We start from the raw sequence: 16,977 nt of genomic DNA on the forward strand, positions 1-16,977 counted from the left end.
GTATCTAAACATGAGCAAAACATAAATCCCAGCATGGAAAATTAAATGAACAGCAAAAATCAGAAATTCATTTTCTAGATTCTTAGAACACTAGTACTGGAAGGCACATCAAGAGGTCATCAAGTCTAGTCCTCTGCCTTCACAAGACCAAGCACCATATATATCATCCCTGTTAGATATTTTTATCAAACAATCGGTGTGTTTCTTCATTCTAATTCACTGGGGAAAGAAATAATGGATGGGTTTCACAAAAGCACCAAATATTTTTCATTTATCCTTCCTCTCACTGCTTTGACCAAGGGGGAAAAGAGGCAGGAGACAGGAAAAGTCAAAATTGAGAACACAAGAAAACAAAACCTGAAAAATAATTTGTGATTTTGGTGATAAAACTTTTTTTAAAAATGCCTTATTTCTAAGACTTCATTCATTAGAAAAAATGTCAGCACCCACAGGATGAACCTCTCTAGTCTGGCACACTCCGGTCTGGCATGATTTTAGTTAGCTGGATACCCACTTACCATGGCTATGACCAAGTTTCCCATGGTCCCATAAAGTTTATTTACAGTCACCAGTCCTGGCTCTCAGCGTTCTGTGCTGTGATTTACTTCTAACTTACCCCTAAATGACTCCTAAGAGCCCAGTTAGCAGTGGTAGTATTGATTATGCTGATAGGCAATATTAACTTCCTGTGGTTCAGCAAATTCTCTCATTTGGCATCAGGCAGGTCCCAAGGGCGCCAAACTAGAGCGGTTCAACTTCTAGTCATGTCTGAAAACTAGAGAATTTTGAAAGGCCCTTTATCATAAGAAGCACAAATTAGAAAGCATGGAACAATGTTATTCTAGGACTGATATTTTACACTTAGGCTTATGGTGCAATTGAAAAACTAAATTTGTGTCACTTATGGCTGCTTAACCCTTCCTCACACTGAATGACAAAAGTTTTGCAGTAGCTGTGTTGAAAATATTGTTGCTAAAAACCACATTGTGTAGACATAGCCTAAGATTGTCACCTCTTCTGGGCAAGTTTGAGTTTCTGATGTACTAGAACAGTGCAGTATGGCCACAAGACATTACTAAATTATATATAATAGCAGGATGCAGGTAGATTGTTGCATGTCTGGGAATGCCTTTAAAGTCAACAGGGTTACATACAAGGCATAGCAGTCTGCCGGTGTGCTACCTATTGCATCACTGGGGCCTAAGCCAGTATCACCATTTATTGTTTGGCAATCTGGCCAGGAACTTTGGGACAGCCTAAATCATACATAAGCAATTAACCCTACAAGTCACAAGGACAGGCTGGAACTGAGAGATGAAAGTCCACACAGCACACCGAAACAGACTAGAAACCATGAGTAAGTTTCTTCTGCTTTCACCAGATTCATGTACCGAGTCGTAGTGAACAATGTATCCTTACCAGTTTGCCCCCTTAGTTTGTGAATCATGGCATCATTTGACTATTATTAAAAAGTCAAAATCAGCTGCCAAATAATTTCTATGGATACGTTGGTCTGTAGATTTGCAAGCATCTTGTGAGGTTTCAATATGGATATTTTGAGCTTCAGTGCTTCAATTTTGATGAGATACATAGGTTGCACAGTATTGACTTGGTTCCCTGACTCGATTATGCTAATCTTTGGAACCAATTTGTGGTGCAAATAACTGCAATTATGCACAATTTTTTCTTCTGTTAATATTCCCTAATATTTGCTTATGTGCTGTTTCCGCTAATATGCCTAGCAGGAAACTGATTCGCTAGCAACGTGATTCACCAATACTACTTAAGGACCACAAAATAATTAAAGGCTATTAAAAAGATTGAGAAAATCCTGCATGTTATTGGGGCTTAAATTTGTGGCATGCTATTAGCTGTCCAGGTTTTACAGCATCATCTGATGGTGAGAGAGACAAAAGTGGGTACTAGGTCTTATCGGTCTCCCTGGATACTTAGAAACAAGAGGGAGACAGAATTGGAGCAGAAGCTGGAATGAGTGATGGGCTCTGGTAACAGCAGAGATCTGCTGGAAAGTCTGCCACAAGGAGAAACAGCTCAGATTTTGAGGTCATTCCTGCTTTAAAAGTTGGGGGCAGGAGGAGGGGAGAGAGAGAGAGTCTGTGTAACATACAGCAAAGGTGAAAGTATCATGACTTTTGCAGGGCTGAGTGAAAGTCAGTAACATGGAGGACAGGGTAGAGTGAAGGTCTGCAAAATAAACATTCCATAGAATTAAAGAGAACTTGAAGTCTTAGCAGAAGTAACCTAGGCACACATCAAGTCCTATCCCCAAGAAGAATTTCTCATACCACCTCTGCTGCACATGGTCTAGTTTCTCACACATTCAGCAAGTCAAATATGTGCCAGGACAACTAAAATACACTCATAATAGATAGGGAGTGAGATCCATAGCCAAGTGTTTCCCTCTTCTCTTGGAGCTCTTTATAATTGCTGGAAATGACCAGCGTGAGCCCTCGTCCAGAGAAAGAGATGTCTGGTGTTTCTGTTACAGTCTGGAGGTGTGACGCTCAGGAGCCAAAGGCTGTGGCCACATTGACCCCTCCTTTCGGAGGGGGCATGCTAATGAAACACTTCGGCAGATGGTAATGAGGCATTGCAATTTGCATAATGGCAGCTGTGCGCAGTTTGAAACTGCTGGTTTCAAAACACATGCCACCCTTGTAGCCAGGGGCCTTTTGAAACAACCCCCGCCCCCGATTTTGAAAGCCGCTTCTTCCCATCAGGGGAGTTGTTCTGAAAGGTCACCAGCTACATGGGCTGCATGCATTTTGAAACCAGCACTTTCGAAGAGTGCGCAGCTGCCATTATGCTAATAAGGTTCTGCATATTCATGGTAGCGCCTCATTAGCATCTGCCAAAGTTGCTTATTAGCACAGCCCCTCCGACAGGAGGAGGTAGTGTGGCCACAGCCAAAGAGACAATGAAAGCAAGTGATGGGGGGCCCTGCAAAATCATTTTGCTGCATTGGTTTGAAGCAGTGACTCAGGCTGCTGCTACACTATCACTGTCCTGTTGGAGATGGCATGGTAATGTGGCAATTAGAAGCAGGCTAATGAGGTGCTAATGTGAATATTAAGCACCTCATTAGCATAATGGTGGCCATGCGAATTTCAAAGTGCAAACTTCGAATTGCACATGGACAGTGAAGATGGGGCAGCTTGAAATAAGCGCCCCACGTTGACATTCCCTGACTCCCACCTTGTTTTGTGGGAGTAAGAGACTGTCGAAGTGGGGCGCTTTATTTCAAAGCTGCCCCCATCTTCACTGTCAATCTGTGACTCAAAGTCTGTTCGTGCAGCTGCCATTATGCTAATGAGGCACTGAATATGCACATTAGCGCCTCATTAGCCTGCTTGGAATTGCCTCATTAAAATGGCACCTCCAATAGGAAAGTGATAGTGTAGCAGCAGCCTCAGGCATTCTTTGCCTTTGCTAACCTTTCCTTTCTAATCCCTGGTTCCGAATCTGGTGCACACAGCCTATGTTTTCTTGTAGCTAATGCAGGTGAACTGTAATTGCACATGAATTATTGAGGGCTTGTTTGTGTTTTGAGAAATTGAGAGTTCCTGGTCTTTGTTTCTTTCTTTTCCCCTTTTTATGTAATAAAACTGTTGTTAGTAATCACCTTTTAAAAATAGCTGCTGAGTCAGCCTGTGGTGTGTTTGTTCTGCTGACACCACAAGTTCTTTCTGGGACAAAAGGCCTTTACCTCCTTCACCCCCACAACCCCCCGCATCAGAAAAGATCTGGGGCACATAATTTCTCAGAACACGTCCATGAAATAAAAAGTCATGGGGGAATAAAACACTGCTACAAATATTTTATAAAATACATTTTTCTTAAATAATAAATGGGGAGGAGAATGTGTGTTTGCCAGGACAACTCCAAACAGTTACTGGATGAGCATGACCTGGCCACCAAGATTCAGGGGAGATTGTGGGAGTGGGGAGGGAAGGGTGATAATAAGGAGATAAAGTCCCTAAGTAACTGGGAGTGGCAGGGTGGAAAGGGCCGGGTCACACAGCCCAGATTTGGTCAAAATATTGTAGAACAAGAAAGGTAAGGGGTTCTTTTTCACTGAGGTTTACCTAGTCCTCGTTGAGTTATTGCTGATGACAAGGTAATCTAGTTCTTGGGAAAATTGCAGGACAAGCAGCCATGAAGGCTGAATGCCTTAGGCTACATCTACACTATGAGATAAATTCAAATTTGTGATTCTGGGTTTTATAAATTCAAAATGTGAGTATCCTCATCTCCCCACAAATTCCCCGCAAATTTAAATCAGTGTTGCTACATCAAATTGCCAGAGATCGACTGTTGCAACATTGCATTTTGGAAACCTGTCCCACAGTTCCCTCAGCTGCATAGCATTCTGGGTTTTTTTGCTGGTGCAGTAAGAGAAAAAAATGCCCCAGAAGTGGTTGTAGGTATGTGATGTCATGTTTCCACATTGCATTGCCGTCATTCCCCTCCCATAGAAAGCAAATGGCCATTTTTTCAGAAAGAAAGAAGGAAAAGCAGGGAATTCCAGGCAAAAGAAAAGCAAACAGGCTGGCTTCAGAAGGTGACTGAACCATGTAAATTAGCTTCTCAGCTGCTTTTCCCCCATAGAAAGAACATTTTTAGGTACAACTTTTGCCTGATCAGCCAACTACAGCACCAGGAAGGAGACTGTCATACCCACGTGACTGTGTCCTGGGATCACCCAGGTGACTGTGCCATCTCAGCTGGCCACCCAGCCTCACTGAAAATATTATGGGACCAGATTACACTTTGTGATATCCACCCCCGTGCCCTCCCTCCCCACACATACACATTCTATGATGGGCTATTTTTGAAGGGCCCATTGACAGTGTCCATTCGGGGGCTTTCTTCATCAGGGGAACAGCCCCAAAAGGCAATGACAGTGGGGGCTGCTCCCTCCCACCCCCCAGTCCTGGATGTCAGAAGCTGTAATCTGTTCCTGTTCAAAGAGCTCATGGAGAAGGGATTGGAGCCACTAGCTATCATCTTTGACAAGTCTTCCCCTGCCCCCTCAACAGCCAGCCCCCAAAATCTTTGCCACCTCTGGAACCTTCACCACGTACAAGCCAGGACATGGGTGTGGCATTGTGGGATACATGTGGGACTCCTCTGGACTCCAGTAAAACAAGTTTAAATGGAAGCTGTTTCCACACTACCATTAATCCAAATGCTTGAATTCAAATTTCCCGTTAGTCCCACTCAAGTTGTTGGAATATGGACCATAGCCCCACTAAATGCAAAATACAGGTATTTGACATGTGAATAGTCACAATTTAAAGCTAACTAGGTGCCTTAGATTTGAATTTACGCTGTAGTATAGATGTAGCCTTAGGCTACATGTACACTACAAGACAAATTCAAATTTATTAAAATTGGTTTTATAATGCTGGTTTTTCTAAATTCGATTTTGAGTATCCTCACTTCCCACAGGCTCACAACAAATTTGACACATTGCTTCTGCACTGAAACCACCAATCATCTACTGTTGCCGCAGTGCAGTGTGGGAACCTATCCCACAGTTCTCTCCATCCTGCATTCTAAGCCAGGAGCAGGAACATTGTCAGTTTCCTGGGTCCAGCGCTTGAGGGACCTGGAAAACTGACAGCCATGTAGCCCTGGTCAATGTCCTGGCTCTTGGTAGTACAGTAAACCCTTCATTTAATGGACTAATAGGCTGTCCATTCTTCTGCATAGTCCCTTAAATGTGAGGGTTTACCCCCCTCCCCAGGCTCCTCCAGCCCCAGTCCCACCCCAACTTCCCACACAAAACAACCTCTCAAAAACAACCCACCCAAAAAAAAAAACAACAAACACTCCCGACCCACCAGAAAAAGAAGAAACCCTTTAAAAAAAAATAACCAAACCCCTGCCACTTACGGGCTCTTGTGGAAAAGCTGCTGGAGCCTGCTAGCTGAGGGCACCTGCTCACAGATGGCTATAGGCACCTGCAAGGTGGGTGCCTGCCCATGGGCTTCTGGCCCTGCACAGCTTCAGCAGTGTGGCAGTGGGGTGCCTGGCCTCTGCCACAGGAGTGTAGCAGCCTGGTCAGTTTCCCAGCTCCCACCAGTAGCAGGGAGCTGGGAGCCAGATGCAGCATACGTAGTTTTGCAGCACAGATAGGGGACACCTCTGCAGGCTAATAGATTTGACTTTACACATGGTGCTTCCACACTAGCCTTTAATCAAACTTCTGAATTCAAGCTTGACGCTGTATCTATCAGGTAACTGGGTTTTTGTAATCTCAAGATTAGTGCACCCAAAATCAAGCTAATGGGCTTTACAGTGAAGACAATCACCTGGTAACATCAAGCTACCAGGAAAGTATAGCATGATCAGCCCTCCTTACAAAGAATGGTAGGAATGTTGGCCTTGGTCCCATACAATGAATAATCAGCAGATGGGATGGGAAATAAAACTTTGCAGCAGTGTAAAGGGATATTTTCAGGCAGGAAAATAAGGTGGGGTAGAGTAATATTCCTGACACAGGCATTAAAATAATCTGATATTTGGTGTCATCTGATACATTCAATAGGACTCGCCTCCTCTTCCCTCACTAAAACACCATCCGGCCCATACTATCTCTATCCCTATTGTGCCACCTCTAACTCCGTCATCCTTCTAAAAGTCATCACTCCTCTAAGACAGTGCAGTTTTGCTTTCTTTCCCCTCAGTCAGCCCAACTACAGGCTGAATCGCTCTAGTCCGGCACTTTCTCATTTGGCAACGTCTGTCATCAAGCATGATTTTAGTTAGCTGGATGTCCATTTATCATAGGTGTGGCTAATTTTCCCATGGTTCCATAAAGTTTGTTTACAGCCAACAGTCTTGGCTCTCAGTGTTTTGTGCTGTTATTTAGCTGTAATTTACCCCGAGTGACTTCCAAGAGTCTAGTAAGCAGTGGAAGTATTAGTAATGCAGCTAGACAATATTGACCTCCTGTGGGTCAGCAAATTCTCTCATTCAGTACCAATCAGTCACCAGGCTGCTGGACTAGAGAGGTCCAACCTGTATTTCATCTTCTACCCTCAACAATTTCCCTCAGAACTCTACTAATGTTCTTTATTCCACTTGTTTTCTTCTGTCCACACAGGTCCTTTGGTCCTTGCCCATCTCCCCCTCCTTTCCATCTTTGGTTCCTCCCCTTAATTATTTCTGGTTTCCTCCACTCCCCTGCACCAAAAATGTCATTCCTTTTCTCAGCTGGCCCTTAAATCAAGTTAGTCTGTGGCAGCTCTATCTGCCTTATCTCCCTCCCTCCAGGCTTTTTCTATCCCCAATATCAACATCTTCTGTGGCTGTGATTTGCTCATCCACAAACATTCCACTTACCTTTCAGTAGGACTGTAGAGACAGTTAGGTGGGGAGGGCTTATAGCCTGATGTGAGTAGTAGGACAGCTGGCTGGGAAAAGGCAGTGGTTTGCTGACATCTGCTGAGCTGGGAGACTACAGACTCTTTTTCCTCTGATATGAAGCAAGGAACAGAGTAATATAACAGATGGTCCCAGCTGCAGCCCACGGCAGCTACCACTGTGTCACTCTATCCTGCTGCTCCTTCTCAAACCTACCCTGTGAGCACAACCAACACTTGCTAGAAGCAATGCCAGAAAGTATGTTCAGTACATGTGAACTGAGTCAGGCAAAGCAATGGAGGTCACATCCAGAGAGAGTCACAGCAGCTCAGTCCAGGCCTGCAAACTTCCTCCTCCACATCATCCAGCAAGGTCCTCTTAACACTTCTGTGACTGGGCCAGCCATCTCCAAGACTCTGTAATATGTTTCCCTGTCTGCTCAGTTATTGGTAGGTTTTCCAGGACAGTATGGTGCTATGAGAGCTGGGCTTGAACAAGGAATCTGAAGAGACAAGTCTGTATCCTACTGTTGCATCCCCTGATTTAGCCAGTAGATACATGAAATCAGTCCTAAGTGACCACTCATTGGACTGATTTTTTAAGTAAAGGAAAAACATATTTGGTCTTGTGGATAAGCATATGGGCTAGAAATCATGGGATCAAGAGGTAATTCCTCTGTCTGCCACAGATTTTCTAGGACTTACCTTGCACATGTCACTTAATCGTTATGTCTACACTAGAGAGTTTTGTCAACAAACTGATGTTTTGATGACACAACCCACAGAGCATCCACATTCCTAAGGTGTTCTGTTGACAGAAAATCGACAGAACGCAGCAGTTTTGTCCACAGCATTCTGCCGCTCCCCCATAAGGCAGTACTGCTCTGTCAAAATATTCTGTGGACAGAAAGCTGGTCTGAATGCTCTGGGGAGGTGGGGAGGTAGAGGGGTTGTCTCTGTCAACAGACAGGGCTTCTGGAACAACAGGCAGCCCTGTCTGCTGTGCTTCCAGTTAGCCATTCTGTCGAGAGAGCAGCCGGGCAGCCTGGCAACTCTGTCGACAGAGCAGATCGCTCTTTCAATACGCTTGGCAGTCTAGTCATGATCTACCAACAGAAGTTTTGTCGGAAGATATCTTCTAACAGAAACTTCTGCCAACAGATCACTCTAATGTAGATGTAGCCACTGTGCCTTGATACTTCCTTTACCCATTATTTGTCTTTCTTTGACATCTACAGAACACTGTCTCATACCCAGCATTCTGGCATCTAGAGCTCTCAAATAACCAGCATTTTATCCATAAGTAAATTTTAGTTATGCTTGCCATAACTACAATATAGTGAAAGTAAATACACATAAATACAGCAAATACAGCATAAGTTTACAGTGTACAATATTATTGTTGTTTGTAAATAAAGTACTCTGCATACATTTTTGGTTGTTTCTTAATATCTAATCTTGTTTTTCTTTAGCGTTATGCATTGCTAGGTATACCTCTCTATCATCCAGAATATTTGAATGTCTGGCAACCTCCCGGTCCTGGGGCAGCCAGATATGAGTTTACTGTATTTATATTTATATTGCAAGGTCTTCATACTAGGGATCATTTTGTGTCAATACAGCATGTAACAATTGGATCTCTGATTGAGGTGAGTCATAACGCAAATGTAAATACATTTGGGAATGCTTTGGAAGGGCCTCAGAGGAAAGTTACATTGTATACCCAGAAACATAAGAAAAAAAAAGTTTGAAATTTCACTGTTTAATTTTTTTCCTGTGCTTTGTGAACTACCCACCACAATAATTGAAGTCAATGAAAAGACTGTTTAAATGAATTGGTTTAGGAATTAGAATGTTCTGCCATATAAAATGGTCTCTGATCACTATTTCCCTGATCCTATCAAAAATTGTATTTCTTCAGCTTTGGTGATTAAATAGGTGCAAGTGAACAACAATAAAAAATTGGATCTGCATGTATCTGTATGTATGCAATCTTTTATATATCTATATTTTTGTCACAAATTATTTACTAGAAACAGAGACTTCTTCTGTACTCCAGATCTTTAAAATACCATGCTGAGTTCAATGAAAAATAGGCAGAAATGTCTGACCCCTAAACTGATCGTTTCTGCATTATGTGACAAGTTGGAGCTGTAGAAAATTTTTAGTATTTTATCTAAAGAATGGTATTATGGAAAACACATTACAATAATTTCCATTGTGGTTTTCATAATGAATTATCTTATTTGCTGAATGTTTATTAACTGAATATTACAGACGCAGTACTGATTAGGGGTAACAAATCATTTAGTAAATAATAATCAGTCTGAACTTTTGCCAGATACATGATGCTCTGAGATTTAAAAGATCACTATTTTTTTCCTTTTTAATATTACTTTGGGTTAGTATGCTGGTTTCACTTAAAAACAAATTTACGTTCATATAAAGCAATTATTAGAGTAATTTTGACCCAACGAAAATTAGCCAATAAGTCCTTTTATTGTAAGATTCCAGCTCACTTTCTAAACCAAAACATTTTTCGTATGTGGTGATAATGCTAACCTGATGTGAATCATAAATTATATTTTATTACCTTTTCATAACCTGGAATTCAAAGATAGGATGAAGGGGGTAGTAAGGCATAGCCATGTGTAACCTTACTCTGCACATCTCTGAGTAGTGCTAAAAGCCCCTGGAGTTATTTTATTATAACATACATTACTATTAAGGAGTTGCTGATTGCAGTTCAAAGGTCAAATTTACACACACTGTTCCCATTATAAGCCTTATCTGACAGTCCTAACTCCTAAATACCTTTACGAGATACTGGTCTGATTTCTTCTATGATTACCATGTGCTGTAGATTGGTTCTGATGATCTTCAGAAGTGTATGACAGGTAGGAATTTAAAAAAATCTATGTATTTTACAATATGAGAGATCCACATTATTTCCTGACTAGTCTTATCTGAATATAGATTTACTGCACAAGTCTAAAAAATCATACATGTGCATATTATACATGCTCAGGAACAATGCCATTTAGAAAACTGATTTCAAGTTTGTTAATTTTTTAATGTTTCAAAACTATGTAGTGATTGTACACATCTGGACAGTTGCTATATAATATACTTGATGTCAAAGACATCTGACCAGCTGACAGATTCCAGTTCTCCATCAATGCAAGAATCTGTGATACATTTACTTTACAAAACCTATGTTTCTAAATCCATCTTTGATAAAATAAACTTGGAAAAACTAAATGGGCGTAATGTTAATCTAAACTACTGGAAGCGCCGTAGAAAGGAAGCTTTGTCAAATATATTTATCATTAGATGAATCTGATGAGAAAAGATAACATTTCTGATACCAAATCATCACATAACTAGTGATAAACAGGGCGCACAGATGTTGTATGGCCAACAGACTGTATAGCCTATTAGCTACAGGATGTATATATTCTGGACAAGGTATGTTCAATATATACGTTTTATCATATTTATTATTTTTGGATGACACTGAGAGAGAGTGAGAGAGAGAGAGAGAGAGGAGACAGCAAGAAGCACCAGGATATAGAAGTACTGAAAGGATGGCTCAGGATAAAGAGAGGCTTGTAGGTTAAGTGCTGACTGAAAGAGGCTTGGAAGTGTGAAAGCAAATACTCTATGTTTGTCTTCCTGTTTTCAAGGAAACAAGATTTTGTACATTCTTTGTACAGAAAAAAAGATTGCTTCAAAGAAAGAACTGCCTCTATCCTTAACTTCCCTTCTAATGAAAACTCTAGGACCTGTTGTTTGGTTAATTAAAAGGGGCAAAAAGGATAACAGTATGTAAACAGAGCTCTGGAATCATGTTAATACAAATAGTAAACTTTGGCACAAATATCAAACACACATACCTTGAATTACCCATATTCATAATCTTAAAATGACACATAGGGAACTAGTTGTGCTCTGAGTAAAGTCAAGGAAATAATTATCATTCTCTTCAACAGAAGTTGGGTTGATTCCTAAAACAATAACTGTAATAAAAAGAAAGTTAAAGTTGGTTGGGTGCTGGTTATTCAAAATTTCTCTGTATCATGATCTATGTGCATTCACTGAGATTTAGGGTTGGTGTCAGAACAGTCTACATAGCAATGGCTTGCGATTTCCATACTTTCTACAGTTCAAAATTTCTGGGGATGCATTTATGATACCTCTCTAGAATTGCATTAGCAAACCGAACTCTACCTCAACATTTTTATTTCATTTTCCTGAGATTTGAAGGAGTACACATCAAAGCAATCCCATGTGATTTCACCTGCCATTCTTCCTTGATAGGAAGATCTGCTGACTCCTTTATATTCTGCTAACTTTCTACCCTTTATTCCTCAAGGTATTTCTTTTAACCATGGCTGGAATTGCAGACTGGCAAATGGGAAGAAAAAAGGTAGGTAGTATGGTATTCAGACCTGCAATGATTTTGGTGTATATACAGATCTTGCCTATTGGATTTACCTCTTATACAGCTGAAATCCAATTTCCCCATGTACTGATGATAATGGCAAAATCAGGTGAACACATTTACTCATTTGATCTGCGTGAGTGCATCGCTGTCTTTCTTCAAAGTCCCCTGGCATCTTTAACTGATCTTCTCAGGACATTGCATTTATGCATACAAGAAGGGCTAAAATTTGGTCCAATGTGTTTCAATGTGGCAGTGAGTATAACTGGACTGATGAAACAATCCTTGCGGTGATGTTAAACAGCAACAAGAAGAAAGAGAGACTTCTGATGTCTTTTCAGATGACTGAATTATTACTCAGCACAAGAAGTTTCATTAAAGCACACAGTGGGATGTCCTGTGCTGGATGATTTCTCTGCCAGAATAAGAAAGGTGTAATTTCCATTTCACATTTGCTGCCCTGATCTTTACACTTGCCGGAACCCTTTTGTATGTGGTGTAACTATCTTGTGTGTAACTCTGGAAAAATCTTGTCTTATTGAAAGTGTTTGAGGCAGAATTCCTCACAGAAGCTGTCTGACCTCAGCTGTCACTCAACCAAACCAAGACATTTTCATTGGTGGCTCAAGCTGATCCATTTTTAAACCAAGAAAACAAACAAAAGAAAAGCATGTTTGCAAGACTCTAATGTTAAAGATATAATTTCAATTCTCTAGAGGTGGATCAAGAAAGCTACTATTCTAACCTTACTGAGCTGAGGTTGGTGTCAGGCTTAAGCCCAATCTAATCACAGTCAACTACATCAGACAGTCACAAACCATTCACATGAGTTGTGGCTATAAATGGTACTCATCTTATCAACACAAGATCAGATTATTTCAACAAGCCTCCCACCATTTTAACTGGGAACTGAGACCATAAGATTTAACTGGAAACTGTGATCATAAGAACAGATCTTATAACCATAAGACTTGATGTTATTCTGAGATTTCCATTAACTACATTGGACCAGATCTAGGAGACAGATTCGCTTTGTTCTGGATTGAAAACCATATGGGAGGTTAAGACCCAAGTAATTAAAATCCTAAATGCGTGAGGATCTTGACTTAAGGATCAGGTTTGGGTCCTTCTCAACTTATTTTATTCTAGACCTGTGTAAAAGTGACATAAGATCCTTCTGGCAGTGAGGTTAGTGGAAGCCTTTTCTTTTTACTTCAGCAAGCATGGATATTGGCTTTTAAACAGACAGATGTAAAATTCATCTGCCCTATTTCAACTTTAGCATTTCATTCATTCCTTTGTTTTAAATTCTGAGTTCAGTTCTCATTTCATCTGCAAAGTAAGAGGCAAGCTATCTGACATGGAGAAATCAACCACCCATACCAGAAATCTCATAAGAGGGTATACTTTTTGTTTAAGATCCTCTGTTGTCTTTGATTGAAAATCCAAAGATGAAAAATGCATAATATTTCTGTGTGATTCATAAATTCAATGACTCTGTCAACATTAACATACAATTTGACCTTTTCTTGGAACAGATACTTTTTCTTTAATTTAAAAAAAAAATCAAAGGCTAGACTTGAGACATAAACTTCCAGAGTGCAGTATTTCAAAGACTAGGAAAATATCCTTTGAGACAGAACCCAGTACACTGGAACTCAATTAGATTTTGACCTTCTTCAACCAGAAAGGATTGGGAGAGAGACATTGTTTGTTACTTGCTTCAATTAAATTGGGAGCCAAGAGAGACAGATGAAAAAATTCAAAGAAGAGAAATACAGTTAAGAGAACTGCATTCAACTGTCACTCTAAAATAAATCTTATTTACTTTATTCACCCACTACATTAATATAGTATTCAACCATTTACTCAGAAAAATTACATTTAATTGAGTTTTCAGGATTAAACACTTTGAAAAGAGTAAGAATGTGTTTTGAAAGTAGAAACCTTGAGTTCTAAACTCTTGAAAATAGCATCATGGTCCTAAAGTACACCTGTCAACATGAGAATCAAAACCCCCTCTCTGGGTTGGCTTGAAAAGCCTAAGGCACAAGCCTGACACTTTAAAATTACATCCTGCTGCAACATGGTTTTAAAGCCGTGACACAGGAACACAGATTGTCTCTGATTAGATCCTTTTATTGCAAAGTGTACAATTTGATTTTCACAGAAATTATACCACAGAAATATCTTTCTGCTAAATCACAGTGTTCCAAGATTTCAGCTATCGGATAATGGAGCCCAATGAAAGTGATATCAATAACTGTGCAGAGAGTTTCCAGACAGCTTGTTTATTAAAAATAAAAAAAATGCTAAGAGCTTCTGCCATGTATCCCAGTCCCCTCCCTCCTCCAAAGTTCTGATGTTTCTCTAGCCACAAAAATATGAGGTGGGTGAAAAAGACTGCAATTTTATTAATTAAATGTTAATTTCTGTCCCACGTTTAAAAGATGCACATTTATAATAAATATTGAAGGCTGTTAGCAGAGCCCTGTCTGAAGAACCTGAGATCAGAACAAATAGACTTGAAAGGTTATTGATCAATGCCTGCACACTTATTTATTTCCAGTATGTTCTTGGCTACAAATACATTTTGACCTTCTCTTAGAATATTAAAAAACAATTAAAAAGTTAAGAAAATACACCATTATTAACAATATACTTGAATCCCTAAAGAAATAATCGACAGGTGTTAGGGAGAACTCATTGTTAAGTATGATTTATGAAACCCTGCAAAATTTACTTAATATAACTGCACTAATACCCCCTTTGACAAACAGCCCTTATGGAATATTGTGCTTCTTTTTGTACAATAAAGAAGGCTAATTTAGCATATCACACACAGAATGGAATGAATGCAGAAGTCAAAGTGTGCTCATTTGTGTTATTAAATACAAATTTTGTACTATAGCATGGATGTTCCTACTATCCACTGAATTTTGCTTATGGTGTCATGTAATGATTATGATATTTAATGCGACTAATTGTATGAATAGAGTGCAACCCCTCACCTTCAGAAATTATTATAAAGATTGAGATTTCACATCAGGCCTCATAGTGTGTTACAGAGTTGCGTTAATTAGGCCAAATGTTTTATCATAAAATTCCAGTTATATAAAAGAGAGCACTTTTTGTGTCTGTGAGTCTAGCTGGTATTTATGGTTTTTGGTCTACAAATTGCAATCTTCCCCCTCCCTCTCAGTATGGCTAAACAGCTGAAAAGTTTTATTAGCTGTAAAAAATATTGCTGGACTGTGACTTGTATTGAGACTAAGCTGGCAGATGGTGGTGATGATTAGTGGAAGAATATTCTGCAGAATAAGACGCTTCCTCCTGCTGAGTAGCAAAATTAAGAAATACCTGCAAGACACAATGTAAGAGGGCTTATCAGATAGAAATATAGGAACAGGATCTTTTTGTCTCCTTTTGTGACTTTTTTAGGCCACTTTTATTAAAATGTTTTGTAAAGCAAAAACAGTAAAAGGCAGCGTTCAGTAGCAATAAATCTCCTCAGAGTTAAATTTGATCAAGAACAGTTTGTAAGCAAATTGCTTGTAACCCCACGTCTTCAAGTCAAATAATGATAAAACAAGTTCAAATTTTACATGAAAAGTATCTGTATGATTATCCACATTCCTTGGGAACACTGAATTTTGCTTGTTGAATAAACTAATCTAATTTTTAAAAAATTAGTAGGGGCCTGATCCTGTGCCCATTGACTTAACTGGCAAAACTCCTAGGCCGTGTCTACATTAGCCCCAAACTTCAAAATGGCCACACAAATGGCCATTTCGAAGTTTACTAAGGAAGCGCTGAAATGCATATTCAGCGCTTCATTAGCATGCGGGCGGCCGCGGCACTTCGAAATTGACGCACCTCGCCGCCGCGCGGCTCGTCCCGACGGGGCTCCTTTTCGAAAGGACCCCGTCTACTTCGAAGTCCCCATAAGGGCTAAGCCCCAAGTCCCCATAAGGGGGACTTCGAAGTAGACGGGGTCCTTTCGAAAAGGAGCCCCGTCGGGACGAGCCGCGCGGCGGCGAGGTGCGTCAATTTCGAAGTGCCGCGGCCGCCCGCATGCTAATGAAGCGCTGAATATGCATTTCAGCGCTTCCTTAGTAAACTTCGAAATGGCCATTTGCATGGCCATTTCAAAGTTTGGGGCTAGTGTAGATGTAGCCCTAGTGACTTAAATGATGTAGGACCTAAGCCCAAATATCTACAGCTAACATTTATATTGAGTAACCTTCAGAACATTAATGTGAGCTAACATCTGTTTGAATTCCAGCGTCCTTTCCATTCTTTTGGGTCCCCTGATTGTTTCCTTTTCACCTACATTTTCTTGAATGGGTATTTTGATTATTCAGATTTTTGAGGGATACAGTTCTTCATTCCCATAAGAATATTCCCATGCAAGCAAAAAAATTCACACAAGAGCAAATCTATTTGCTATTCAATAGTCACTCTTTTCTTGTTTTAAATGGTAACTTAGTCAGATTACAAAAAACAATGCCATGTGACTGAGATTGGCAATCACTCACCATAAATAATGAAAAGCAAACAAGCTTGAGTGAAAAGTCCGGGAAGAACCCATTGGCTATTTGTTTGCATAAATTATTCACGGAATAATTAAAGCAGCAGGCACTGATAGATTAATACAAATCAAAGTCTGTTCATGAATGATTTGCACTTGGAGAAAATAGCTAATCTCACAGCAAATGTTATACATAATTAATGTTCTGACCAGCTTGATGCCTCAGCATTTTCAGAATAAACAAAAGATGTTATATCCATAAAAGCTGTAGCTCAACTCTGGCACCCAGAAATTCACGATCATCAGTATATTATACACAGTGTAAACCTACGATTGCACAGACCTAAGCAGAGACCCCTTCTTTTTTTGGGTTTCTAATGTGCTTATTGTCATGGGTGGTACCTAGGTTGCATATGCAGGCAAATTGCATAACATTTGCTTCACAAGGAAAGATCCCAACACCTCCATTAAAGTATTATAAAGTTTAGCTATAAGGTTACTGTAGCATCTGAATCACAGTAGGACAGCTCTAAACTATATGTTATTGCATTCATCTTCAAAGTGGCATAGAGTATTCAGATAACAAAAGGCAACACAGAGGAGGAACAAAC

At 40.1% G+C, this 16,977-nt stretch overlaps 1 protein-coding gene across 1 annotated transcript in view; it reads right to left on the reverse strand.

Annotated features, from left to right (window-relative positions):
- Positions 1-15,105: 15,105 nt before the first annotated feature.
- The window catches only part of ABCA13 (ATP binding cassette subfamily A member 13), a 316,624-nt gene continuing 314,752 nt past the window's right edge, over positions 15,106-16,977 (reverse strand). Inside the window, exon 62 of the mRNA XM_074986018.1 lies at positions 15,106-15,195. Within this exon, the coding sequence (XP_074842119.1) occupies positions 15,106-15,195 (90 nt within the window). The remainder of the gene's footprint in view (positions 15,196-16,977) is intronic.

Source organism: Carettochelys insculpta, chromosome 2 (genome assembly GCF_033958435.1).
Source record: "Carettochelys insculpta isolate YL-2023 chromosome 2, ASM3395843v1, whole genome shotgun sequence".
NCBI lineage: Eukaryota > Metazoa > Chordata > Testudines > Carettochelyidae > Carettochelys > Carettochelys insculpta.